The sequence below is a fragment of the Agelaius tricolor genome, unplaced genomic scaffold (assembly GCF_023055355.1).
Source record: "Agelaius tricolor isolate 1412-34295 unplaced genomic scaffold, bAgeTri1.0.p SCAF_28, whole genome shotgun sequence".
Classification (NCBI taxonomy): domain Eukaryota; kingdom Metazoa; phylum Chordata; class Aves; order Passeriformes; family Icteridae; genus Agelaius; species Agelaius tricolor.
In genome coordinates, this window is record NW_027269288.1 from 7460650 (window position 1) to 7484926 (window position 24277).

Here is a 24277-nt window from a genome sequence, read left to right on the forward strand (position 1 = left end):
AATGGGATTTTCAGGACCAAACCCTTGGAATGTGCTCCCATGATCCATGAGCAGAAAAATGCTGAGTGGGATTTTCGGGACCCAAACCCTTGGAATGTGCTCCCATGATCCATGAGCAGAAAAATGCTGAATGGGGATGGATTTTCAGGACCCAAACCCTTTGGATCTTGTTCCCATATTCCATGAGCAGAAAAATGCTGAATGGGATTTTCAGGACCCAAACCCTTTGGATCTTGTTCCCATGATCCATGAGCAGAAAAATGCTGAATGGGATTTTCAGGACCCAAACCCTTTGGATCTTGTTCCCATATTCCATGAGCAGAAAAATGCTGAATGGGATTTTCAGGACCCAGATGCATGGCTCAGGAAAGTCTGTGCTATTTAAAACCAACAGTGATTAAGCCATGTCTAAAATCTCACCCTCAGTGAGTCCATGGGCACAGCTAAAACACAGTGACAAAGCAGAGATGATTTCAGCTCTTGGCTTATGGGGGTTTTAAAACCCAGGCTGAAATCTCCAGGGAAAACCATGAGCATCACACACCTGGGTAAAACCATGAGCATCACACACCTGGATACAACCATGTGCATCACACACCTGGTAAAAACCATGTGCATCACACACCTGGTGAAAGCAGGAGCATCACATACCTGGTAAAACTGTAATCATCACACACACACACAGAAGGTAAAAACCTTCTTCTCTGCTTGTCTCACAGCTTCTCTCTGTTCATGTGAATACCACAGGAGCCTACATGGACAGCATGTCCAGAACACCTTGGAAGTGTCCAAGGCCAGGTTGGACAGGGCTTGGAGCCACCTGGGCCAGTGGAAGCTGTCCCTGCCCACGGCTTTAGGGTCCCTTCCAACCCAAACCATTGAGAAAAAGCCAAACTCACCTTTCCCCTCCTCCCTCCCTCCTGCCTTCATCAGCTCCTGTTTTCCCGAGGAGAACCCGCAGCTTTTGGCTGTGTGAGGCTGCTCGTGTGAGGCTGCTCGGCCGCTCCATCCCCTCCCGGGTCCCGTTAGCAACAGGCGCCGGAGCGGGGAAGGGACTCGCGGCCGGGGGGCTCCGGGTGATGCGGGCTCCCAGCCCCCCCTGTCTCGTCCCTCTGCTGTCCCCGCGGTCCCCCCGGTCCCCCCGGTCCCCCCGTGTCCCCCCGTGTCCCCCCGGTCCCCCCGTGTCCCCCCGGTCCCCGCGGTCCCCGCAGCCCCTCCCGCCGCCGAGGGCGGACTCTCGGCCGCCGCAGCCCGGATGCCGCCGCCGCCGCCGCGTTCCTGCGTTCCTGGCCGCTCTCCCGGCCCCGCTGCCGCCGCTTCCTCCAGGATCCGCCGCCGGGGAGGGGGCCCAAGGGCTTCTCCTCCTCTCGCCGGGTTATTTTTTCCTGTGCTTGCTCCAGCGGGGGAGGTGGGAAGAGCCAAAGGCGGCGGTGCCCCCTTCCCGCCCCCCCCCCTCCCTCTCCGCCGCAGCACATGGGAAGCAAAAGTTTTCCTCCTCCTCCTCCTCTTCCTCCTCCTCCTCCTCCTGCTGCTGCTGCCGCCGCTGCTCGGTGCCCTCCGCCCGCTGCCCTCGGCCCCCGAGGATGCTCGGGCTCCGCTCGGACACGGATGTCCCGAGGGACAGCGGGGAATAGAGCCCGGCTGGAGCCCCCCAGGCCCGGCAGGGAGCGGAGCCGAGCCCGCGGCCGCATCTTCCGCAGGGATCCGGGAGGAAAGGAGCCGCTGGGCCAGAATAACCGGATGGTTTAGCGGCGCCGCGCTCCGCCATGGGCACCGGGATGTGCTCCAGGAGGCAGAAGGGGCTGCTGCAGACCGGGCTCTGCCTGCTCGCCCTGGCCTGCCTGGCCTCCGGGGCGCTCCTCTACAGCCACCTGCAGCACAAGGTGCGGAGCGCCGAGGCGCTGGCGCAGAAATACAAACAGCAGCAGGAAGCGCTGTCAGCACAGCTGCAAGGTGAGTGAGTGACCCTCCGGAGCCACAGGGTGAGTGACCCCAGGGTGAGTGACCCCAGGGTGAGTGACCCCTCCGGAACTGTCCCTGTGAGTGACCCCAGGGTGAGTGACCCTCCGGAGCCACAGGGTGAGTGACCCCAGGGTGAGTGACCCCAGGGTGAGTGACCCCTCCGGAGCTGTCCCTGTGAGTGACCCCAGGGTGAGTGACCCTCCGGAGCCCCAGGGTGAGTGACCCCTCTGGAGCTCCAAGGTGTGACCCTTTCTGGAGCTCCAAAGTGAGCCCCAGGTGAGTGGACCCCAGGGTGAGCCCCAGGTGAGTGACCCCTCCCAAGCTCCAAGGTGAGTGACCCCTCCGGAACTGTCCCTGTGAGTGACCCCAGAGTGAGTGACCCCTCTGGAACTGTCCCTGTGAGTGACCCCAGAGTGAGTGACCCCTCCGGAGCCCCAGGGTGAGTGACCCCAGGGTGAGTGACCCCAGCGTGAGTGACCCCTCTGGAGCTGTCCCTGTGAGTGACCCCAAGGGTCAGTGACCCCTCCGGAGCTGTCCCTGTGTGCACACCCTGCCCCAATTCTCTCCCTGCCACCCACAATTCCCGTCCATCCCTTGGCTTTGAAGATGCTGAGCTGTTTCCTTCCCCCATTTGGATGTCAGGAATCCGAGCTCGCGTTTGAGTGCGAATTGGCACGGGGGGGGTCGGAGCTGGGTGGGCGAGCTCAGCTGTGTCACCTCTGTTCCATTTCTTCTCCCTTTGGCCGCAAATCCCAACCCCTGTCAGGCCAAATGTGAGGCAGTAAAAACGCGGGGCGGGCTCAGGGAGGCGCCTCCGCTCTCCCTGCCCCGTGTGGGAGCGGGCAGAGAGGGAAGGGATCCGATCTTCCCATGAAGTTTCGTCCCAGCCACTGCTGCAAGGCGAGAAACCCTCCTCGTTCTAGAGAGGTTGGTCTGGACTAAAAAAGTTCTGGACTAAAAATGCCCGGGACTAAAAAATTCGTGGCAGAATTTTGGGGCTGATGGATGCTGCAGATTTTTGGCTCCCTAAAAAGAAAAAGAAGGGGAAGAGGAGGAGCAGGAGGAAGAATTGGTTTCTCTGATCCTGCTGACAAACCCACCTCATTCTCGAGAGGTTGATCCGGGACTAAAAGAGTCGTGGCACCATTTAGGGGCTGATGGATGCTGCAGGTTTTTATCTCCCTAAAAAGAGGGGGAAGAGGAGGAAGAGGAAGAATTGGATTTTCTGATCCCGCTGACAAACCCACCTTGTTCTTGAGACATTGGGTCTCAACTAAAATGTCTGGGACTAAAGAAGTCTGGGACTAAAAAAAGTCTGGGACTAAAAAAGTCGTGGCAGCATTTTGAGGCTGATGGATGCTGCAGGTTTTTTTCTCCCTAAAAAGAGGGGGAAGAGGAGGAGCAGGAGGAAGAATTGGATTTTCTGATCCCGCTGACAAACCCCACCTTGTTCTCGAGGGGCTGATCTGGGATTTAAAGAGTCGTGGCAGCATTTTGGGGCTGCTGGATGCTGCTGCTTTTTAGCTCCCTAAAAAGAGGGGAAAGAGGAGGAAGAGGAGGAGGAAGAATTGGATTTTCTGATCCCACTGACAAACCCACCTCCTTCTCAAGACGTTGGTCTGGACTAAAAAAGTCTGGGACTAAAAAAGTCTGGGACTAAAAACGTCTGGGACTAAAAAGGTCGTGCCAGCATTTTGGGGCTGATGGCTGCTGCTGATTTTAGCTTAAAAAGAGGAGAAGGGGAGGAAGAGGAGGAGGAAGAGTTGTCCTTTCTGCCCCCAGCTCCTGGCTCCCCTGGCCAGAGCGGCCGGAGGGCGATCCCAGCGTGTGGATTCCTGCTCCCCTCCCCTCATTTGTCATTCCCTCCCCTTCCCTCCCCTTCCCTCCCCTTCCCTCCCCTTCCCTCCCCTCCTCACATAAACTCCACTGTGGGAAAATGGGATCGCAGCCCTCGGGGCGGGCCGAGCGCACTCGGTGGGACTCTCATCCCCTTTGTCCTGCCCTTTCTCTTATCTCCAGCCTGCCCGGGGCTGCCAAGGCCCCGTTCCCAGCAGCTGTCACAGGATTTGGGGTTCTGGGGGGATTTGCTGAGCTCCCCGTGTGAGGTTTGCTGCGAACGCCTCACGTGGGTTTGGGGATTTGGGGATTTGGGGTCTGGAGGGATTTCCCGACATGGGAAGAGAGGAGAATCTTGACTCCGTGTTTCAGAAGGATGATTTATTAGTTTATGATATATATTATATTAAAAGAAAATTGTATATTAAAACTATACTAAGAGAATAGAAGAGAGGATTTCGGGAAAGGGAAGGGAAGGGAAGGGAAGGAAAGGAAAGGAAAGGAAAGGAAAGGAAAGGGGAAATGAAAAGAAAAGGGAAAGGAAAGGAAAAGGGGAAAAGGAAAGGGAAAAGGAAGATAATAAAATCTCGTGACTCTCAGAGAGTCCGAGCCAACTGGACTGTGATTGGCCATTCATTAAAAACAACCACATGAGACCAATCAAAGCTGCACCTGTTGCATCCCACAGCAGCAAATAATTCTTGTTTTTCTTTTCCTCTGAGGCTTCTCAGCTTGTCAGGAGAAAAAATATCCTGAGGAAAGGATTGTTCATAAAATCAGTGACAGAATTTTTCATTGAATTTTCCATGTCTGTGACCGGTTCCCACCTGCAGCCCCAGTCTGGGGTGTGCAGAGCTCAGCAGGGCAGGAATGAACCCCAATTTTTCCTCCCTGCCGTGCCAGCATCTCCTGCTCCTCCTGCACAGTGGCAGCCTCAGGGAACCCCAGTTTTGGGCACAGCAGCCCCACAACTGAGCCAAAATCACCTTTTCTGCACCCAAAGTGGGAGCTCAGCCTGTCAGAGCTGCCATGCCCAAACACAGCTGTTGCTATGGTTTCCTTCTTTATTTTGAGCAGACGCTCACTTGTCCAATGATTGTAACAAAGGCAAGGCTGCGATTTTGGGATTTGGCTGCTGGGGGAAGCCTGGCAAGGGCCAGAGGGGAGGGATGATCTTGGGAGGGATGCTGGCAGTGCAGGGATGCCTGAATTTTTATTTTTATTTTTTTTTATGGTGGGGAAAAATCAGATTTTTTTTAATGGTGGGAAAAATATCTGAATTTTTTTTAATGGTGGGAAAAATATCTGATTTTTTTTTAATGGTGGGAAAAAATATCTGAATTTTTTTAATGGTGGGAAAAATATCTGATTTTTTAATGGTGGGAAAGATATCTGAATTCTTTTAAAGGTGGGAAGAATCAGAACTTTTTTTAATGGCGGGAAAAATATCTGAATTTTTTAATGGTGGGGAAAATATCTGAATTTTAATGGCGCGGAAAATATCTAATTATTTTTTTAATGGTGGGGGAAAAATATCTGATTTTTTTTTAAATAGTGAAAAAACATCTGATGTTTTTTAATGGTGGGGGAAAAAATCAGATTTTTTTTAATGGCGGGAAAAATATCTGATTTTTTAATGGTGGGGAAAATATCTGAATTTTAATGGTGGGGGGAAAATATCTGATTTTTTTTTTTTTTAATAGTGAAAAAAAATCTGATTTTTTTTTAATGGTGGGGGGAAAAAATCTGAATTTTTTAATGGTGGGGAAAATACCTGATTTTTTTAATAGGTAGGGAAAATGATATTTTTTTTTAAATGGTGAGAAAAAATATCTGGGTTTTTTTAATGGTGGGGAAAATATCTGATTTTTTTTTTAATGGTAGGAAAAAATCAGATTTTTTTTTTTAATGGTGGGAAAAAATATCTGATTTTTTTTTAATGGTGGGGAAAAAAATCTGAATTTTTTTTAATGGTGGGAGAAATATCAGTGGGGATAAATGGGGTGGTCCTGCCGTGCCTCTCTCCCCAGTGGTGTACGAGCACCGGGCCCGGCTGGAGCGCTCCCTGCAGAAGGAGAGGGGGGAGCACAAGAAGACCAAGGAAGGTCAGTCCCAGCTGTCCCAGCTGTCCCCAAAGGCCCCAAAGGCCCCAAAGGTGGCTGGAGAAATGTATAGAAATATAGAAATGCTGAACAATGCTTTATTCAAACATCACAAGTTAAATATAAATATAAATATGACTATAAATATGACTATAAGTATAAATATAAATGTAAATATAAGTATAAATATAAATGTAAATGTAAACGGAACAATGCTTTATTCAAACATTACAACTTAAATATAAATATAAATATGTCTGTAAATATGAGTATAAATATGACTATAAATATGACTGTAAATATATATATAAATAAATATAAATATAAATATAAATATAAATATAAATATAAATATAAATATAAATATAAATGGAACCATGTTTTATTAAAACATTACAACTTTATTATAAATATAACCATAACGGTAAGTATAACTATAACTATAACTATAACTATAACTATAACTAACTATAACTAACTATAACTGTTACTATAACTATAATTATAATTATAACTATAACTATAAATATATATGCTGAACAACGTTTTATTAAAGCATTACAACTTTATTATAATTATAAATATATATATGCTGAACAATGCTTTATTAAAACATTACAACTTTATTATAAATATAAACATTTTTATATGTGCTGAACAATGCTTTATTCAAACATTACAACTTTATTGTAAATATAAATATTTATATATATATGCTAAGCAATGCTTTATTCAAACAGTACAACTTTACTATAATTATAAATATATATATGCTGAACAGTGCTTTATTAAAGCATTACAACTTTATTATAAATAGAAATATTTATATATATGCTGAACAATGCTTTATTAAAGCATTACAACTTTATTATAAATAGAAATATTTATATATATGCTGAACAATGCTTTATTCAAACATTACAGCTCTTTGACCCATTTAAGTGCCTCCTTTTCTCCCTTTTCCAGATTTTTTGGTGTACAAGCTGGAAGCTCAGGAAGCTCTCAACAAGGAGAAGGTGGGTGTGGTTTGTGCCAGGCTTTGTCCCACAATGGGAAATATTTGTCCCCACAATGAGAAATATTTGTCCCCACAATGGGAAATATTTGCCCCCACAATGGGAAATATTTGCCCCCACAATGAGAAATATTTGTCCCCACAATGGGAAATATTTGCCCCCACAATGGGAAATATTTGCCCCCACAATGAGAAATATTTGCCCCCACAATGGGAATTTTTTTTTTATTTTTTTTCTGGTGCCCTCTGAGTCCAAACAAGAAATTCCATCTCACACATTTCATCCCAAGCCTGGCAGAAAAGAAAATAAAAATTCCTGCCTTGCGGGTCCCTCGCTGTGGGGTGGATTTGGGCAGGGGTTTCTCTGTGGGGTTTCTCTGTGGGGTTTTTCTGTGGGGTTTTTCTGTGGGGTTTCTCTGTGGGGTTTTTCTGTGGGGTTTCTCTGTGGGGTTTTTCTGTGGGGTTTCTCTGCGGGGTTTTTCTGTGGGGTTTCTCTGTGGGGTTTCTCTGTGGGGTTTTTCTGTGGGGTTTCTCTGTGGGGTTTTTCTGTGGGGTTTCTCAGTGGGGTTTTTCTGTGGGGTTTCTCAGTGGGGTTTTTCTGTGGGGTTTCTCTGTGGGGTTTCTCTGTGGGGTTTCTCTGTGGGGTTTTTCTGTGGGGTTTCTCTGTGGGGTTTCTCTGTGGGGTTTTTCTCCCTCCCCTGGGTTTCTCTGGGCTCTAATGGCACTGTTGGATCTTTGTTTTTGTCCCCAGCAAGACTCCATGAACAGATATGGGGCCCTCAGCTCCCAGCACAAGATCCTGAAGGTAAGGAAGGTTTGGCTGCTGAGTTTCAGGGGGTTTTTCTTTATAATTTTTCTGTTTTTCTTTACCATTTTTCTTACTGCAACATCAGCCCTTGAGCACTTTTATCACCCAGGGTTTGGCTGGTTTTTTCCAGGTCTCTCAGTGTGAAAATGGGATTTATTCATTGCAGTTCACCTTTGGGCTCCTACCAAATATTCCAGTCCATGGAAGAGGCTCAGCTTAAAGCATTTTATAGCATTTTGTACAACTTTGTACCATTATATAGCATTTTATAGCATTTTTTTTAGCATTTTATACAACTTTATACCATTTTTTAGCCTTTTGTACAACTTTGTACCATTTTATAACATTTTTTAGCATTTTTTTAGCATTTTATACAACTTTATACCATTTTATAGCATTTTGTACAACTTTATACCATTTTATAACATTTTTTAGCATTTTTTTAGCATTTTATACAACTTTATACCATTTTATAGCATTTTTTAGCATTTTTTAGCATTTTATACAGCTTTATACCATTTTGTAGCATTTTTTAGCATTTTTTAGCTTATCACCTGCCCTACCTGAAGCACATCTTGATGTTCAGTTTTGGTTTTTTGCTGGAGCAATGCAACTGGAGGCTGCTGGGGTGGCTTTTTAAAACCCTTTTGAGTCCTGGCAGTGAAATGCTGATTGAAGCCTGGGATGGGGAAGCAGGGCTGGGTTCCAGCAGCCCTCAGCACCCCTGGGCTGGATTTCCTGAGCCGAGCCGGGCTGGTTTTGGATTCCAGCAGGGAAAAAGGAAGCCCAGCTCTGCCTCTTGGGCATTTTCCAGCCCTGTGGGTTCTGGGAATGCTCTGCAGCAGCAAAATTCCTCCTCATAGCAACTGCAGCCTGGGCAGAATGCTCTGCTCTGCTTCTCTCAAGGGGACACTCAGAGCTTTTTTTTTTTTGTATTCCTGGCTCCTTTTCTCTCGCTTCCTTTTATTGGAGGAGTGGGAAAAAAAAATGTACAAAACAACCCCAACCATCTCGTTGTTTTTTTTTTTTAAACTACATTTACAGCTGCTGAAAGACAAAACCAGCCCTTGGGACTGTGGGAGATTTCCAAAAAAAAAAGGGATTTTTTTTCTCAGAAAAAGCAGCTTTTAGCCCATGGTGAGGCTGTGGGTAACACTTCTGTCACTGGAGCCCAGGCAGAAAATGTTCCCAGTGGAACTGGCTGGCTCAGGAGCAGCATTGCTGCCAGGAATGTCATTGTCACCCCTGGGAAATGGCATGTTCATCCTGGGCTCCTTTTGGGGCCATTTTCGTTCCTTTTGGGACCATTTTGGTTCATTTTGGGACCATTTTGGGACCATTTTGGTTAATCTTGGGTTCATCTTGGGTTAATTTTGAGACCATTTTGGGACCATTTTGGGACCATTTTCGTTCATCTTGGGTTCATTTTGGGACCATTTTGGTTCATCTTGGGTTCATTTTGGGGCCATTTTGGTTCATCTTGGATTCATTTTGGGTTAATTTTGGGACCATTTTGTGACCATTTTGGTTCATCTTGTCTTGGGTTAATTTTAGGACCATTTTGTGACCATTTTGGTTCATCTTGGGTTAATTTTAGGACCATTTTGTGACCATTTTGGTTCATTTTGGGACCATTTTGGGTCATCTTGGGTTCCTTTTGAGGCCATTTTGGTTCATCCTGGGTTCATTTTGGGACCATTTTGGTTGATCTTGAGTTCATTTTTTTACCATTTTGGTTCATCTTGGGTTAACTTTGGGACCATTTTGTGACCATTTTGGTTCATTTTGGGGCCATTTTGGTTCATCTTGAGTTCATTTTTTTACCATTTTGGTTCATCTTGGTTTCATTTTGTGACCATTTTGGGTCATCTTGGGACCATTTTGTCACCATTTTGGTTCGTCCTGGGTTCATTTTGTGACCATTTTGGTTCGTCCTGGGTTCATTTTGTGACCATTTTTGTTCATCCTGGGTGCAGCCCTGGCTGGGCTCTTGCGCTGCCCACGGCGGCTCCACTGAGGAGATCCTTCCCACCAATCCCTGCTTTATTCTGTGACTCCCTTCCCGCTCAGCATCACCCTGACCCCTTTTCCCCCCAGAACCAGCACGATGATGTCAAGAAGCAGCTGCTGGACCTGCAGCTGCAGCACAACAGCCTCAGGCTGGAGCACAGGAAGAGCCTGGAGAGCCACAGCCAGAAACTGGCCCAGCTGCAGCAGGAGAGGGACAGCGAGGTCTCCACCCTGCAGGGTGAGGGGGAAACCAGGAGGGCTGGAGCAGGATTTGCTGCACTGAGCCTTTTCCTGAGCCAGGGGTGGGGGAACTGAGAGCTGGTTTAAACAGTTTTGGTTTATTTTCAGTCTCATGTGAAGGGCGAGGCAATGCAGGTGTTATAATTGATACCATCACAATCAGGAGTTAGCTATTTCTTAATTGTAATACATTATAAACATTTGTAATATTATTCATAACAATACTATTAATTATTATAATATTATTATGAATTATTGTATTGTTTATAATAATAATAAAATATGTTTAAAATATTTATATTATTTTTAACAATTATATTATTATATTATTATTTGTGATAATTATAATACATTATAAACATTTGTAATATTATTCATAATAATCCTATTAATTATTATAATATTATTATGAATTATTGTATTATTTATAATAATTAAAATGTTTTATAAACATTTATATTATTTTAATAATTATATTATTATTTGTAATAATTATAATACATTATAAACATTTATAATATCTATAATGTATTATAAACACAATTATACAATTATAACTATACAATTACAATTACATCATAAACATTTATAATATTATTTAATTATAATACATTATAAACATATTTATATTTAACATTTAACATTTATAATAATCTAACAATATATTTATTATTATATTATTAGTAATTATATTATTTATAATGATTATAATGCATTATAAACTTTTATAATGCTTATAATCTTTATAATGTATTATAAACACAATTATACAATTATAATAATGCAATTACAATTATAATGCATTATAAACATTTATAATATTATTTAATTGTAATACATTGTAAACATTTATAATATTATTTATAATAATTGTATTAATTATTATAATAGTATCAATTGTTATATTATTTATAATAATTAGGATGCGTTATAAATATTTATAATGTTTATAATGTATTATAAACACAATTATACAATTACAATTATAATACATTATAAACATTTTTTGGCCTATCAGCTTTTGCTACACAGTGTTGGAAATGTTCTAATGCCAATAATCTAAAATTACCCCTTGTGGGTCCTACTACAAACATCTTTCATAGTTATGTTTCTGCAAATATTTTGTTTTATTTGCAAGGCCATCCTTTGAAACTTGTTTCTGGTTCCGTTCCTCTCTCAGCAACCTCTGTCCCATCCCATGGCATTTCTAAATCAGCATTTTTTATTTCAAAATTTGCCCACAGATGCTCACGGTGTGAGCCTCCTGCCAGGCTTGGGGAATTCCCTGCAAATCCATTCCCCACAAAGGGAGGGCATCAAAAATGAGTTTTTGAACTGAACCTGAGGGCTCAGGGGAGCTGGGAAACCTTTACAGGGCTTTTCCTAAAGCTCCCAGTTCCCCCAGGAAGGGGCACTGGGGCCCTGCTCCCCCTTTTCTTCAGCTGCAAAGGGGAAAGGGAAATGAAAATCGAATTATCTGAGTCCTGTGGCAGACACAGCGAGAGCAGGAGCGGGGAAAGAGCCTGGAGAGAAGGAATTGCTGGAGCAGGTTTGTGATCCCTGGGCTTGGAGAGCTCTGTGAGGTCAGGAGGGATTTGTGGTGAGAAAGGGAGATGCCACACTTGGGAAAAAATGAAAAAATCATCTCTTTTTAAACGAATTTCTTCTTCTCCCTGCTGCAGACACGGTGTTTAAACTCAGAGAGGAGAGCAAACTCCTCAGGAAAGCCCACCTGGAGGTTCACTCCCAGCTCCTCAGTGCCCAGGTAAGCACCTGGGCAAACATTCCCTAAAGAATAAATATTGTATAAATCATAAATGTTCTCTAAATGATCCATACTCTAAATAATAGAGAATATTTAGAGATCCCTGTTCCCAGCAGGGAGGTGTTTAACCCCTTGTGAGGTTTCTCTGTGTCCTTCTCCTCCTCCCCTCAGTGCCCAGGTAAGCACCTGGGCCAACATTCTCTAAAGAATAAATATTGTATAAATAATAAATGTTCTCTGAATGATCCATATTCTTTAAATAACAGAGAATATTTAGAGATCCCTGTTCCCAGCAGGGAGGTGTTTAACCCCTTGTGAGGTTTCTCTGTGTCCTTCTCCTCCTCCCCTCAGTGCCCAGGTAAGCACCTGGGCAAACATTCCCTAAAGAATCAATATTCTCTAACCAATAAATGTTCTCTAAATGATAATTGTTCTCTAAATGATAAATATTCTCCAAATGATAAATCCAGCTCCCAGCAGGGAGGTGTTTAACCCCTTGTGAGGTTTCTCTGTGTCCTTCTCCTCCCCTCAGTGCCCAGGTAACCACCTGGGCAAACATTCCCTAAAGAATCAATATTGTATAAATAATAAATATTCTCTAACCAATAAATGTTCTCTAACCAATAAATGTTCTCTAAATGATAAATATTCTCCAAATGATCAATCCAGCTCCCAGCAGGGAGGTGTTTAACCCCTTGTGAGGTTTCTCTGTGTCCTTCTCTCCCCTCAGGCCCAGATGGAGGAGTTCAGGCAGCTCAAGGAAGCTCTGCAGAAGATGCCAGGCTTGAGAGGAGGAGGAGGAGGAAGAGGAGGAGGAGGGAAGGGGCAGCAGCCCCAGGTGCCAGCCAGCAGCCAGCTGCAGCCAGGGAGGCACAAGGTGTGGAATTCCCTGGGATTTCCCTGTGGCATTCCCTGGAAAGCCCGGGATGAACATTCTGCAAGGCTGCTGGAGCCTTAAACGAACAAAGCTCAGAGTTGGCTCTTGTCCTTCCTTCCTTTCTTTTTGGAGTTGTTCCTTTTCTGGAACTGTTGAATTATTCCCAGCCAAAACTGGAGCTGAATTAGTCCTTTTTGGAAATATTGAATTATTCCCAGCCAAAGCTGGATCTGAGTTATTCCTTTTTGGAATTATTCCTTTTTTGGAACTATTGAATTATTCCCAGCCAAAGCTGGATCTGAATTATTCCTTTTTTGGAACTATTGAATTATTCCCAACCAAAGCTGGATCTGAATTATTCCTTTTTGGAATTATTGAATTATTCTCAGCCAAAGCTGGATCTGAATTTTTCCTTTTCGGAGTTATTGAATTATTCCCAGCCAAAGCTGGATCTGAATTTTTCCTTTTTCGAATTATTGAATTATTCCCAGCCAAATCTGGATCTGAATTCTTCCTTTTTGGCTGCATGAGAGGAGAGATCTTCTACTGCAGGGTGGGCAGGGCTGCAGATTTCTTCTGGAACACTTGAGGATGTTTTTTCTTTAAAAAAGGAATTTCTGGCCCAGATTTGGGGCTGATCTACATCTATATCTATATCTATATCTATATCTATATCTATATCTATATCATCTATATCTCTATCTATATCTATATCTATATCTCTATCTATATCTCTATCTATATCTATATCTATATCTATCTATATCATCTATATCTATATCATCTATATCTAATCATCTATATCTATATCTATATTTATATCATCTATATCTATATCTATCTATCTATATCATCTATATCTATATAATCTATATCTATATCTATATCATCTATATCTATATCTATATTTATATCATCTATATCTATATCTATATCACCTATATCTATATCTATATTTATCTATTTTTAAAATAGATACATTTCTCTAAATCCAGGGCTGTCTCCTTGCAGGATGTGAAGATGGTGATGCACATCCAGGTGAGGAGCCATGAGCAGAGCCCGGCTCCTGGGCTGGCCCTGCCTGAGCCAAAACCTGCAGCAGAAAATGCCCCAGTGCCAGGCAGGCAGGACCCAGCAGGGAGCAGGGACACGGAGCCCCTGCACAGGTTGGTGACACAAAATTCTTCAAAATTGGGGTTTTTTTACTGGTTGTGGTGGAATTCCTGGGATTCTGGGCATCCAGTGGATGTGGGGAATGGATTGGTAGGGAATTTTAAAATTTTTATAGAAGGTTTATGTAGTATGGATTTATACGTAAATTTTGAGATGAGAAATGCTAATTTCAAAATGTCATGGTGTATTATATTATGTATATAATATTATATTATAGATCATTATATATCATCATATATCATTATATATCATTATATTATATTGTATTATATATCATTACATATCATTATATATCATTATATTATATATTATATTATATATCATTATATATCATAATATATCATTGTTTATATATCATTATAGTATTATATATTATATTATATTATATTATATTATATTATATTATATTATATTATATATTTATTTTATTATATATATATCATTATATATCATTATTTTATGATACTACATTAATATAATACAGTATAATAAAATAACAAATGAGCCTTCCCGGCACATGGGGTGGATGCTGATGGTTGCTCCGTGCCAACCCCACCCATTCCCGGTGTTTTGCAGCTGGCAGGGCCCTGTGAGCCCCGGGAATGCCCAGAGGGATCCGGGGCCAGCCCGGGGCCAGCCCAGGAGTGCCCAGGACAGCGCCGGGGCCGGGCACAGGGGCAGCCCCCGAACCCCCGGGATGGGGACAGGGACAGGGACGGGGGCAGCGCACGGGGACGGGGCCGACCAGGAGGAGCTGCAAATGGGTATGGAAATTATTCCTTTATTATTCCTTTACTATCTTGGAGACACCGGCTGTGATCTTGAATTGAAGGGGTGGCACTAATTCTAAAAACAATTTATTACAGAGAAGCATCGGCCTCAAATGCTGGGAGATTGAATTGTTTTTTTAAAAAATTAAATTTAAAATGAGATTTGAAAGCTTTAAAAGCAGACAGCCATAGCTCAAAAGTAGTCACAAGTCTCTTTGTTACAATATATAACATTAGAATCCAATGGAACAGTTTATTTTGTTTTTCTAACCTATCACCTCTACTTAATTCTACTGCACTGGGTATAATTTATCCAATGGGTTACCATTACATGTACACACATGTGCTTCTATTATAATATATATTACAATTATATATTATATATAATAATTATATCTATTATATAGATATAATCATATATCATTATAACCACATAATTTTATATATTATAACATATATTATACAATATATACTATATAATATATATTTATCTATATTACCTATATTTTGATATATTAGTTATTATATATTTATATATTTCTATTTATATATTATATATATTACAATTATATATTATATATTATAATTATATCTATTACATAGATATAATAATATATCATTATAACCACATAATTTTATATATTATAATATATATTATACAATATAACTATGTAATATATAATATATATATATATCTATATTACCTCTATTTTGATATATTAGTTATTATATATTTATATATTTCTATTTCTATATTTTTATATTGTATATTCTTGTCCCTGTCCCTGGCAGATGCAGGAGTCATCGACAGGGAGCTGCAGTCCCAGAAGGAGCCGGTGGTCCAGGAGCCCATGGTGAGCAACCAGAGCATCAGAAACCCCCAAAAGGCTTGGGAGGGACCTCAAATCTCATCTGAGCCCATCCCCAGCCACCTTCCACTGCTCCAAAGCTGGGAAAGGACCTTAAATCTCATCTGACCCCACCTCCCACTGTCCCAGGGTGCTCCAAGGCTTGGGAGGGACCTCAAATCTCATCTCACCCCATCCCCAGCCACCTCCCACTGCTCCAAGGCTGGGAAAGGACCTCAAATCTCATCTGAGCCCACCTCCCACAGTCCCAAGGTGCTCCAAGCCCTGCCCAGCCTGGCTGGGAGAAGTTTCCATCTTCTCACCCTGCCCTGTTTCACCTGGATGCGACCCTGGCTCGGAATAAGAGTCCAGTCAGTCAATAATTACCCAGGAGTTTCTGTAAACTCCAAGCTCCCTGGGTGTGGAGGGATAACAAAGATGGTTTGGGGGATTTTTAACAAACCCTAACAGGCTTGGAGAGGTGCAAGTGCTCCAGGCTTGCTGGGGGAGGCAGGTTGCTGCCTCCTGAAGGAAGAAATAAAATAAAATTAAATAAATAGAAGCCACAAGAGGCTTTTCCTGTCCAGATGCCAGAGGATGCTGCAGATCCTGCCCAGGACCCCAACAACCAGGGGGAGGATGAGTTTGAGGAGGCTGAGCTGGAGAGGCCTGACTTTGAGGAGAAGGTGGGAGGCTCCGAGAAGTTCAAGGAGCCCCGAGTTAAAGAAGAGTGGAAGGAGAAGCCACCAAAGGTGACAACCAGCAGGGCCAGGGAGGGATCCCAGCTGGGGATGGATGGGTGGGTGGGCAGAGAGCTGAAGGAAGGGAAACACCAGATTCCTGGTGGATCCATAATCCAAATTCCTGATGGATCCATAACCCAAATTCCTGATGGATCCATAATCCAAATTCCTGATGGATCCATAATCCAAATTCCCATGTGGATCCATAATCCAGATTCCTGGGTGGATCCATAATCCAAATTCCTGAGTGGATCCATAATCCAGATTCCTGGGTGGATTCATATTCCAAATTCCTGGTGGATCCATAACCCAAATTCCTGGGTGGATCCATAATCCAACGTCCTGGGTGGATCCATAATGCAAATTCCCGTGTGGATCCATAACCCAAATTCCTGATGGATCCATAATACAGATTCCTGGTGGATCCATAATCCAAATTTCTGGTGGATCCATAACCCAAATTCCCGTGTGGATCCATAATCCAAATTTCTGGTGGATCCATAACCCAAATTCCTGGTGGATCCATAATCCAAATTCTTGGTGGATCCATAATCCAGATTCCTGGGTGGATCCATAATCCAAATTCCTGAGTGGATCCATAATCCAGATTCCTGGTGGATCCATAATCCAAATTCCTGGTGGATCCATAACCCAAATTCCTGGTGGATCCATAATCCAAATTCCTGATGGATCCATAACCCAAATTCCTGATGGATCCATAATCCAGATTCCCGTGTGGATCCATAATCCAAATTCCTGATGGATCCATAATACAGATTCCTGATGGATCCATAATCCAAATTCCTGGTGGATCCATAATCCAGATCCCTTGGTGGATCCATAACCCCCTTGGAGATGTGGCAGGCAGCAGAAATCTCTTTGGCAGGTTGGTCAAAACCAACATATTTTTTCTTCCACTGGTTGTAATGGAGTTTGAAATTTACATTTCATTTTTGGTTCTTTGTTTTCATTCTGCTGGTGGTTTTTTGTCAGCACAATCAGCTGTGCAGGTCCAGCTCTGGCACAGAGAGGAGCAGAATAAGCACAAGTGCCAGAGTTTAGGGAATTATTTTTTAGCCATGCACCAGAACTTGCTCTTGGCCTTGTCCTCTCTGCTTATGAAGCCCCCCCTGGCACTTGCAACACCTTTAGGGATGGGGAGATGTGGAATGAGGGACTTGGATGCACTCGGGAGCAGAACCAGAGACAAAAACCTGAGTTTGTGCTGGGTTCTGGTCAGTGCAGCCCTGTCCAAGGCTGCTGGCAGCATTTCAGAGCTCTGCCTCCTTGTTTGCTTCCTTGCAGATGGAATCCATTTATTTCACCAAGCGTTTCTCGCTGCCTGAAGCCAGACTCTGCATCAGGGAAATGTTCATTTGTTTTGACAAGCAGCTGAACGTTGCTTGTTTTAAAAAAAAAAAATGAGTGTTTTATCTGTCAGGCTCTAAAATCATGATTAATGGTGGGATTAAAAAAGAAAAAAAAAAAAAAAAGAAATCCAGGCCAATGAAATCAAATAAGAGAGAGATGCTGGCACCTCCTTGAGATTAGTGAAAATGTGGAAGGAATTAGTGATATAAATACCTGGCTCTCAGATCTGGCTGTGCTGTGCTCCCTAAAGCTCTACCCTAAATAACCCAAAGTTTTCCAGAGGCAACAGCCCTGGGGCCCTCCTGCCAGCAGGTGGGGAAAGAGACTGGATGGAAAAAATAAATGGAGTTTGTGTTGCCTGATTGTCCCTCTGGTGCCCCTGATCCCTGATCAGCCCTGGGGCTGTGAGGCAGGAGCCTGGTCCTTGGGGCTTTGGCTGCTCACACTGACCCCAAAATGTGTCACAAAGTCTCTTTTCCCAGCCCCAAGATGTGTCACAAAGTCTCTTTTCCCAGCCCCAAGATGTGTCACAAAGTCTCTTTTCCCAGCCTGGCACTTGAAGAAGGAGTCAGAACTCTTCATTTCTCGTTCTCAAGGCTGTTCATTGTTTCTTATCTATAAAATTCCTTCTCCTGACCTGCCAAGGTCTGCTCAGCAGGACAGACAGAGGCACTCTGGCCTTATCTTTTATACTATAAACTACCTGTACAATATTTACAATTCCTTCCCAATACCCATCACCTGTGTTAGACACTGAGCTTCTACTCTAAACCAATCTAAAAGTGCCACCATCACAGCAGAAGAAGAAGAAGAAGAAAGAAGAAGAAGAACAAGAACAAGAAGAAGGACAGGACATGCCCAGATTCCTCCACCTTGCCCCCTGAACCCCCATTCTAAAAACCACAAACAAATCTATTTTTCACCCCATGACAAACTAACTATTATTCTACTTAGCCTTTCATGGCTTGCAGATCCTCATATAAGGTTGGTCATTTTTTCCATGGGCCATAATCGAAGCCACAGAATCGTGGGCTCTGTTCTCTGAGCCCCTGGCAGGGACAGGACAGCCAGGGGGATGTCCTGAATTCCAGCAGCTGGGCACTCCCAACCCTGCCTGCCTGTGTTTTTCAGGATGCTGGCAGAGCTGCCAAGCCCAGGGAAGACCCACTGGAGGATTACCAAGAAGATCAGGAGCAGGAAATTGTACGGCACCAAGGTTCTTCCTCTTTCCTCTCTGCTGTGGGGTCACCTGGGCGGGGCTGGCAGCCAGGAATTTGGGGGGACTCAGCTTTTGGGGAGCCAGGGGTGAGCAGGGGCTCCAGGTGTGCCTCTGCCTGCTCAGTGAGGTGTCCAGAACAGAGCTGGAGCCCACTGCTGCCTTTTCCAGGTGTTCAGAGCCCCCTCTGTGCTTTTTGTGCCCTCCTCCTTTCTGTCTGCACCCACCTGCAGCAGCTGAGCTGGGGGGTGTTCCCAAACAGCAGCTGGGGGGAATCACAGGAGGAGTTACAGGAGGAACTATAGGAGGAATTACAGGGGGAATCACAGGAGGAATTATAGGAGGAATCACAGGAGGAATTATAGGAGGAATTACAGGGGGAATCACAGGAGGAATTACAGGAGGAGTTACAGGAGGAATTATAGCAGGAACTATAGGAGGAATTACAGGAGGAATCACAGGAGGAGTTACAGGAGGAATCACAGGAGGAATTACAGCAGGAATTATAGGAGGAATTACAGGAGGAGTTACAGCAGGAATTACAGTAGGAACTATAGGAGGAATTACAGAGGGAATTATAGGAGGAATCACAGGAGGAATTATAGGAGGAATCACAGGAGGAAGTATAGGAGGAATTACAGGAGGAATTATAGCAGGAACTATAGGAGGAATTACAGGAGGAATCACAGGAGGAGTTACATCAGGAATTACAGCAGGAACTATAGGAGGAATTACAGGGGGTATCATAGGAGGAATCACAGGAGGAATCATAGGAGGAATTTTAGGAGGAATTTTAGGAGGAATCACAGTAGGAATTAATCATAGGGGAAATTACAGGAGGAATTATAGCAGGAACCATAGGGGGAATCACAGGAGGAGTTATAGGAGGAATTATAGGGAGAATCACAGGAGGAGTCACAGCAGGAATCAATCACAGGAGGAATTACAGGAGAAATTACAGGGGGAATCACAGGAGGAATTACAGCAGGAATTATAGCAGGAACTATAGAAGGAATCACAGGAGGAATCATAAGAGGAATTTTAGGAGGAATTTTAGGAGGAATCACAGTAGGAATTAATTATAGGGGAAATTATAGGAGGAATTATAGCAGGAACCATAGGGGGAATCACAGGAGGAGTTATAGGGAGAATCACAGGAGGAATCACAGCAGGAAGAATTATAGGAGAAATTACAGAGGGAATTATAGGAGGAATCACAGGAAGAATTATAGGAGGAATTCTATCACAGGAAGAATTATAGGAGGAATCACAGGAGGAATTATAGGAGGAATCACTGCAGGAATCACAGGAGGAATCACTGCAGGAATCACAGGAGGAATCACTGCAGGAACCAATCACAGGGGAAATTACAGGAGGAATTATAGGGGGAATCACAGGGGGAATCAGTCACAGCAGGAATCAAGGCTGTGCCATGCAGCAATACCAGATCAGTGTTTTTTCAAGCATGAGCTAGAAAGGATCACCCTGGTACCCTCAGGGACAGAAATGAATCCTCTCCCAGTCTCATTCATTCTCTCCCTGCCCTTTGTGAGTGGCTCCTGAGGGGTTTTCCTGCAGTTTCCCCTGGATTGCTGAGGAGCTGAGGGTTTGGGAATGACAGGAAATACAGGGTGGGCAGAGCAGGGCTGGTGCCAGGGCTCCTTTCCCTGAGTGATTCCAGGCCTCTTGTAGGTGTCTCCAATGGATGGCTGGAGCTGAAATCATCCCTGGAGGCTGTGCTGGCTGCTGCATGGCCTGGGTGGGTTGGTGGCACAGTTTGAAGTGTGGAGGATGTAAAATATCAGCTCCTGCTCTTTACACCTGCCCCTCACGCAGCAGAGGCAACAGGCAGAGGTGCCAAAGCTGCATTGCCCTGCCAGGACATCAAAATGTGCCTCAAACACCTCTGTGTGCTGCCAGTGACACCTGAAGGTGCCACCAGAGGTGGGTCCTCCCCTGTTTTCCCAGGTTTCCAAAGCTGGGCTGGTTTGGTGGGACAGTTCTGCTCAGGGACAGCGTGCTGTGCTTTAGGGTCTCCTTTTCCAGGATTTCCTTTTGGCTGATTGATTTTGTTTTCCTTCCTGGCTGTTCCCCGTGTCCCCAGGAGGACCATGGAGGGGAGGTGGATGACAACGATGACCTGGAGCTTGTCCAAGAGCAGAAGGAGCCTGTGGGAAGGCAGGGGGCTGCTGGCAAGAAGGATGAATACTTCTGAGAGCTGCTGAGACACCAGGAACTCCGGGAATGAGGGGATGGGAACTCCTCCTGGGAGCTGCCTCCTCAATGAAACACTGCCCACAGAGCCAAGGCAGCAGGAGGGAACTCTCTGCAGGCCCTGGCAGGGGGTTTGAGGATGAAAATATGAAAATCCCATCTCAGTGTGGGGCCACGGCTGCCTCAGAGATCTCTCAGACTGGGAATGATCTTCTCCTGCTGCTTTTCTTAGAAGCACCTTTTGGTTTACTGTGTTCTTCGCCCTCTTGTTCCTCACATCCCGTTTCTAAGCTGGAGAGGGTTTTTTGGGCTGGTTTTGGGGGTGTTTTTTACCCCCCCCCCCGGGCAGCAGAGGGGTGCCTGAGCTGGTCCCTGGACTCACTCTAATACAAAGGAATCTGTCTTCATAAATGATTTTGTGTTTCTTTCACACATCCTCTGAGCAGGGTGGGGAGGGCACCAGAGGAAATTTCCTGTTCTTTGCCCTGGAGCTGTGCACGAGCACTGACCACAGCCAGCAGAGGAGCAGCAGTCCCAGGAGGAATTAGAGGAGGAATTCCACAGAGCAGAGCGTGTGTGTGTGGATGTGAACCCCGTGCTGCTGCAGAGACCCTCCAGAGAGACACAGAGATCCCTGCAGAGCCCTCCCTGCCCTGCCTTTGAGCTGGGGGACGCTCCTGCTGCCCTCAGAGTGTCCCCTGGGATTCTGTGCCTCCTCCCTGCTGCAGGTGAGGGCTGCCCTGAGCTCTTCCCCCCCATGGGGACAGAGACAGCCACACCAAGAAACAGGAAAAAAAAAAAAAAAAAAGGAATATTTGCAGCCCAACTAATGCAGCTCCAGCCTGGTTGGATTATTTCCAGTCTCCTAACAGGTGCTAAGGTAAATTTTGTCTCTTCTAGAGAGGTTTTGATCAGCAAGATGGGAATTGTTGGTGGAGTAGGTTGAATCCTGTGGGACTTCACTCAGCCTCCAAAAGACTTAGCTGACCTCAGGGACAAAGAAGGAACAGTCAGCTGGAATTTAAAATTAAAAGAGAATGGGTTTAATCACGATATCTCAGAGCCCAGAACCTGTTTGAAGTGATAAGAACAGGGCAGAGCTGTCCCACTCCCTGCCCTGTGTCCTCCTTCCTCATCACCAGACTCTGGGACCTCAACCACCAACCACAGGGAATTGTGCCTGAATCTCATCACCTGCTAAAAAATCAGAGCATTATTGTTCTGGATTTGAATTAGCTGAGCTCTTTTTAATCCCTTGTTTGTGGCATATTTTGCAAGCACTTGTAGGCACTGGGGAAAACAATATTTATTTCCCAACAAGCTCAGCCTTTTTCATTCTGACAGCATTGATTATTTTTTTTTCTTCCACTGGTTGTAATAGAGCTTGAAATTTACATTTCACAGGACTTTTTGGTTCTTTGTTTTCATTCTGCTTGTGTTTCTTACCAGCACAATCAGCTGTGCAAGTCCAACTCTGGCATGGAGTAGAGCAGAATAAGGAAAGGGACAATTTTAGGAAATTATCTTTTAGCCAAGTGCCAGAGCTGCTTATGGAGCCCAGTAATGAGCTCACTACCAAACCCTGGTGGAGTTTAAGATGCACAAAATGGCACAACTATCCCTTGTTACAAGGCCTTTTAAGGATAAACTACCCAATTAAGAAATGACACCTCAATTATTTTTCCTTTTAACCCAATAACTGATCCCTCGAAATCCTCAATGTGGACTTTTCTGTCCAATTACACAAAACCACCCAAACCCATGGAGAAGGACAAAAAGGTAAAGAAGAACAACCTGTCTCTGCCCTAAAACCTCCATTTTGCTTCATATTTATTTCTATATCCTAAACCCCCATACTCTTAAGTTTTCCACCCTTTGATCCCCAAACCCTTTTAAGTTTTCCACTTCTAACCAGCTCCACACCCACAATCCCAGTTCTCATTCCATTTTGGAACTCTTCTCCACAGCCTCAGGTCGAATGCAGTTTTCTGTGCCTGTCAGCACAGGAAGTTTTCATTTTAAACAGAAAGTTTCAAACTCCCAGCAGCCAGGGTTCCAGCACCCCAGCTGTGTTCAGCTCAGCTCTCCCTCCCTGGCTCTGCCAGGTTCAGCCCTGACTGGGAGTGAAGCAAGCACTGCAAATAGAAGCCCAGCGGGGATGAAGCTGCTCATGGATTCAGGCTGCAGGGAAAAAAAATCTAAATTAGGAGGCAGATTCTCTGTGTTTGCATGTCTAGGGTGAGTAATCCTCAAAGTCATGGCTTGGAGGGAAGCGTAGCAACTCAACTGAATGCAAAGCTCCCAGCTCGGAGGATGCTTTAGGAACCATATGTCATGTGCTGCCCTCAGCTGAGAGCAAACATCTCTGCCCTGGGGACTGTCTGCCCTGGCCATATCTGAGACTAAAATTAGCAGAGTGCTGCATAAATCGTGAGGCTGGAGGTTGCCAGTGCTTCATTGCCTGGCCCACAGCGAGTTTTGATACTATTTCAGTGTTTCCTTGAGAAGAGACAATAAATCCAGTGGAGGAGAAGCAGAAAGGCCAAAGCCTGTGGTGCTGGGTTTGTCTGGAGGCTCTGAAGCAATCTGGGATCCTGCTGGGGCTTCTCAGCTCAGGCACATCACAGGGTTTAGTCTGAGCAGCAGAATGCTGAAGCATTGCCATGAGAAAGCCCAGGCTGGGTTTTACTGCACAGAACAAGTTCAGGAAACAGATGGATTGATACCAGAGCAAACAATGAAAAAAGGGATTCAGGGAGCCAGCACAGCCAGGCTGACCAGGCCAAAGCATGGGGGCCTGCTTGGCTCTGCAAAAATGATTGAATTTTTGCTCAGCCACAGTGCAAGGCCAAAAAAAGTGCAGAAGTGTAGTTAACCCATAGTTTTATAATTTTTTTGATGGGTTCAGGGCCTTCACTGCTGTACCAACCATTTTCCCTCCCTGCAGCACACTCTAGACCCTTGGATCTCCCAGCAGAACTCAGGGTGAGTTGTTCCTCACAAGTTGTCCATCACAAGTTGTTAATCACAAGTTGTCCATCACAAGTTGTTCCTCACAAGTTGTTCCTCACAAGTTGCTCCTCACAAGTTGTTGATCACAAGTTGTTCCTCACAAGTTGTTGATCACAAGTTGTTCCTCACAAGTTGTCCATCACAAGTTGTCCATCACAAGTTGTCCATCACAAGTTGTTCCTCACAAGTTGTTCCTCACAAGTTGTCCATCACAAGTTGTTCCTCACAAGTTGTTCCTCACAAGTTTTCCATCACAAGTTGTCCATCACAAGTTGTTCCTCACAAGTTGTTCCTCACAAGTTGTCCATCACAAGT

The 24277-nt window shown here is 44.4% G+C and overlaps 1 protein-coding gene across 3 annotated transcripts; it reads left to right on the forward strand.

Annotated features, from left to right (window-relative positions):
- The first annotated feature begins 1259 nt into the window (after positions 1-1259).
- Positions 1260-22351, forward strand: LOC139600828 (Golgi integral membrane protein 4-like). Of its 3 annotated transcripts, none has more exons than XM_071449317.1 (13): positions 1260-1953; positions 5829-5903; positions 6867-6916; positions 7667-7720; positions 9821-9971; positions 11656-11738; positions 12469-12615; positions 13627-13781; positions 14365-14552; positions 15351-15412; positions 15994-16158; positions 18652-18723; positions 20841-22351. In XM_071449317.1, exons 1-13 carry the CDS (start codon positions 1767-1769, stop codon positions 20949-20951), a joined length of 1500 nt encoding a protein of 499 aa, XP_071305418.1. In that variant the 5' UTR covers positions 1260-1766; the 3' UTR covers positions 20952-22351. The 3 variants fall into 3 exon arrangements, with proteins under 3 accessions (XP_071305418.1, XP_071305416.1, XP_071305417.1); XM_071449315.1 differs by lacking the exon at positions 1260-1953 and adding an exon at positions 2916-3936; XM_071449316.1 differs by lacking the exon at positions 1260-1953 and adding an exon at positions 2917-3936 and having other exon boundaries at positions 18652-18736.
- The last annotated feature ends 1926 nt before the right edge of the window (positions 22352-24277 follow it).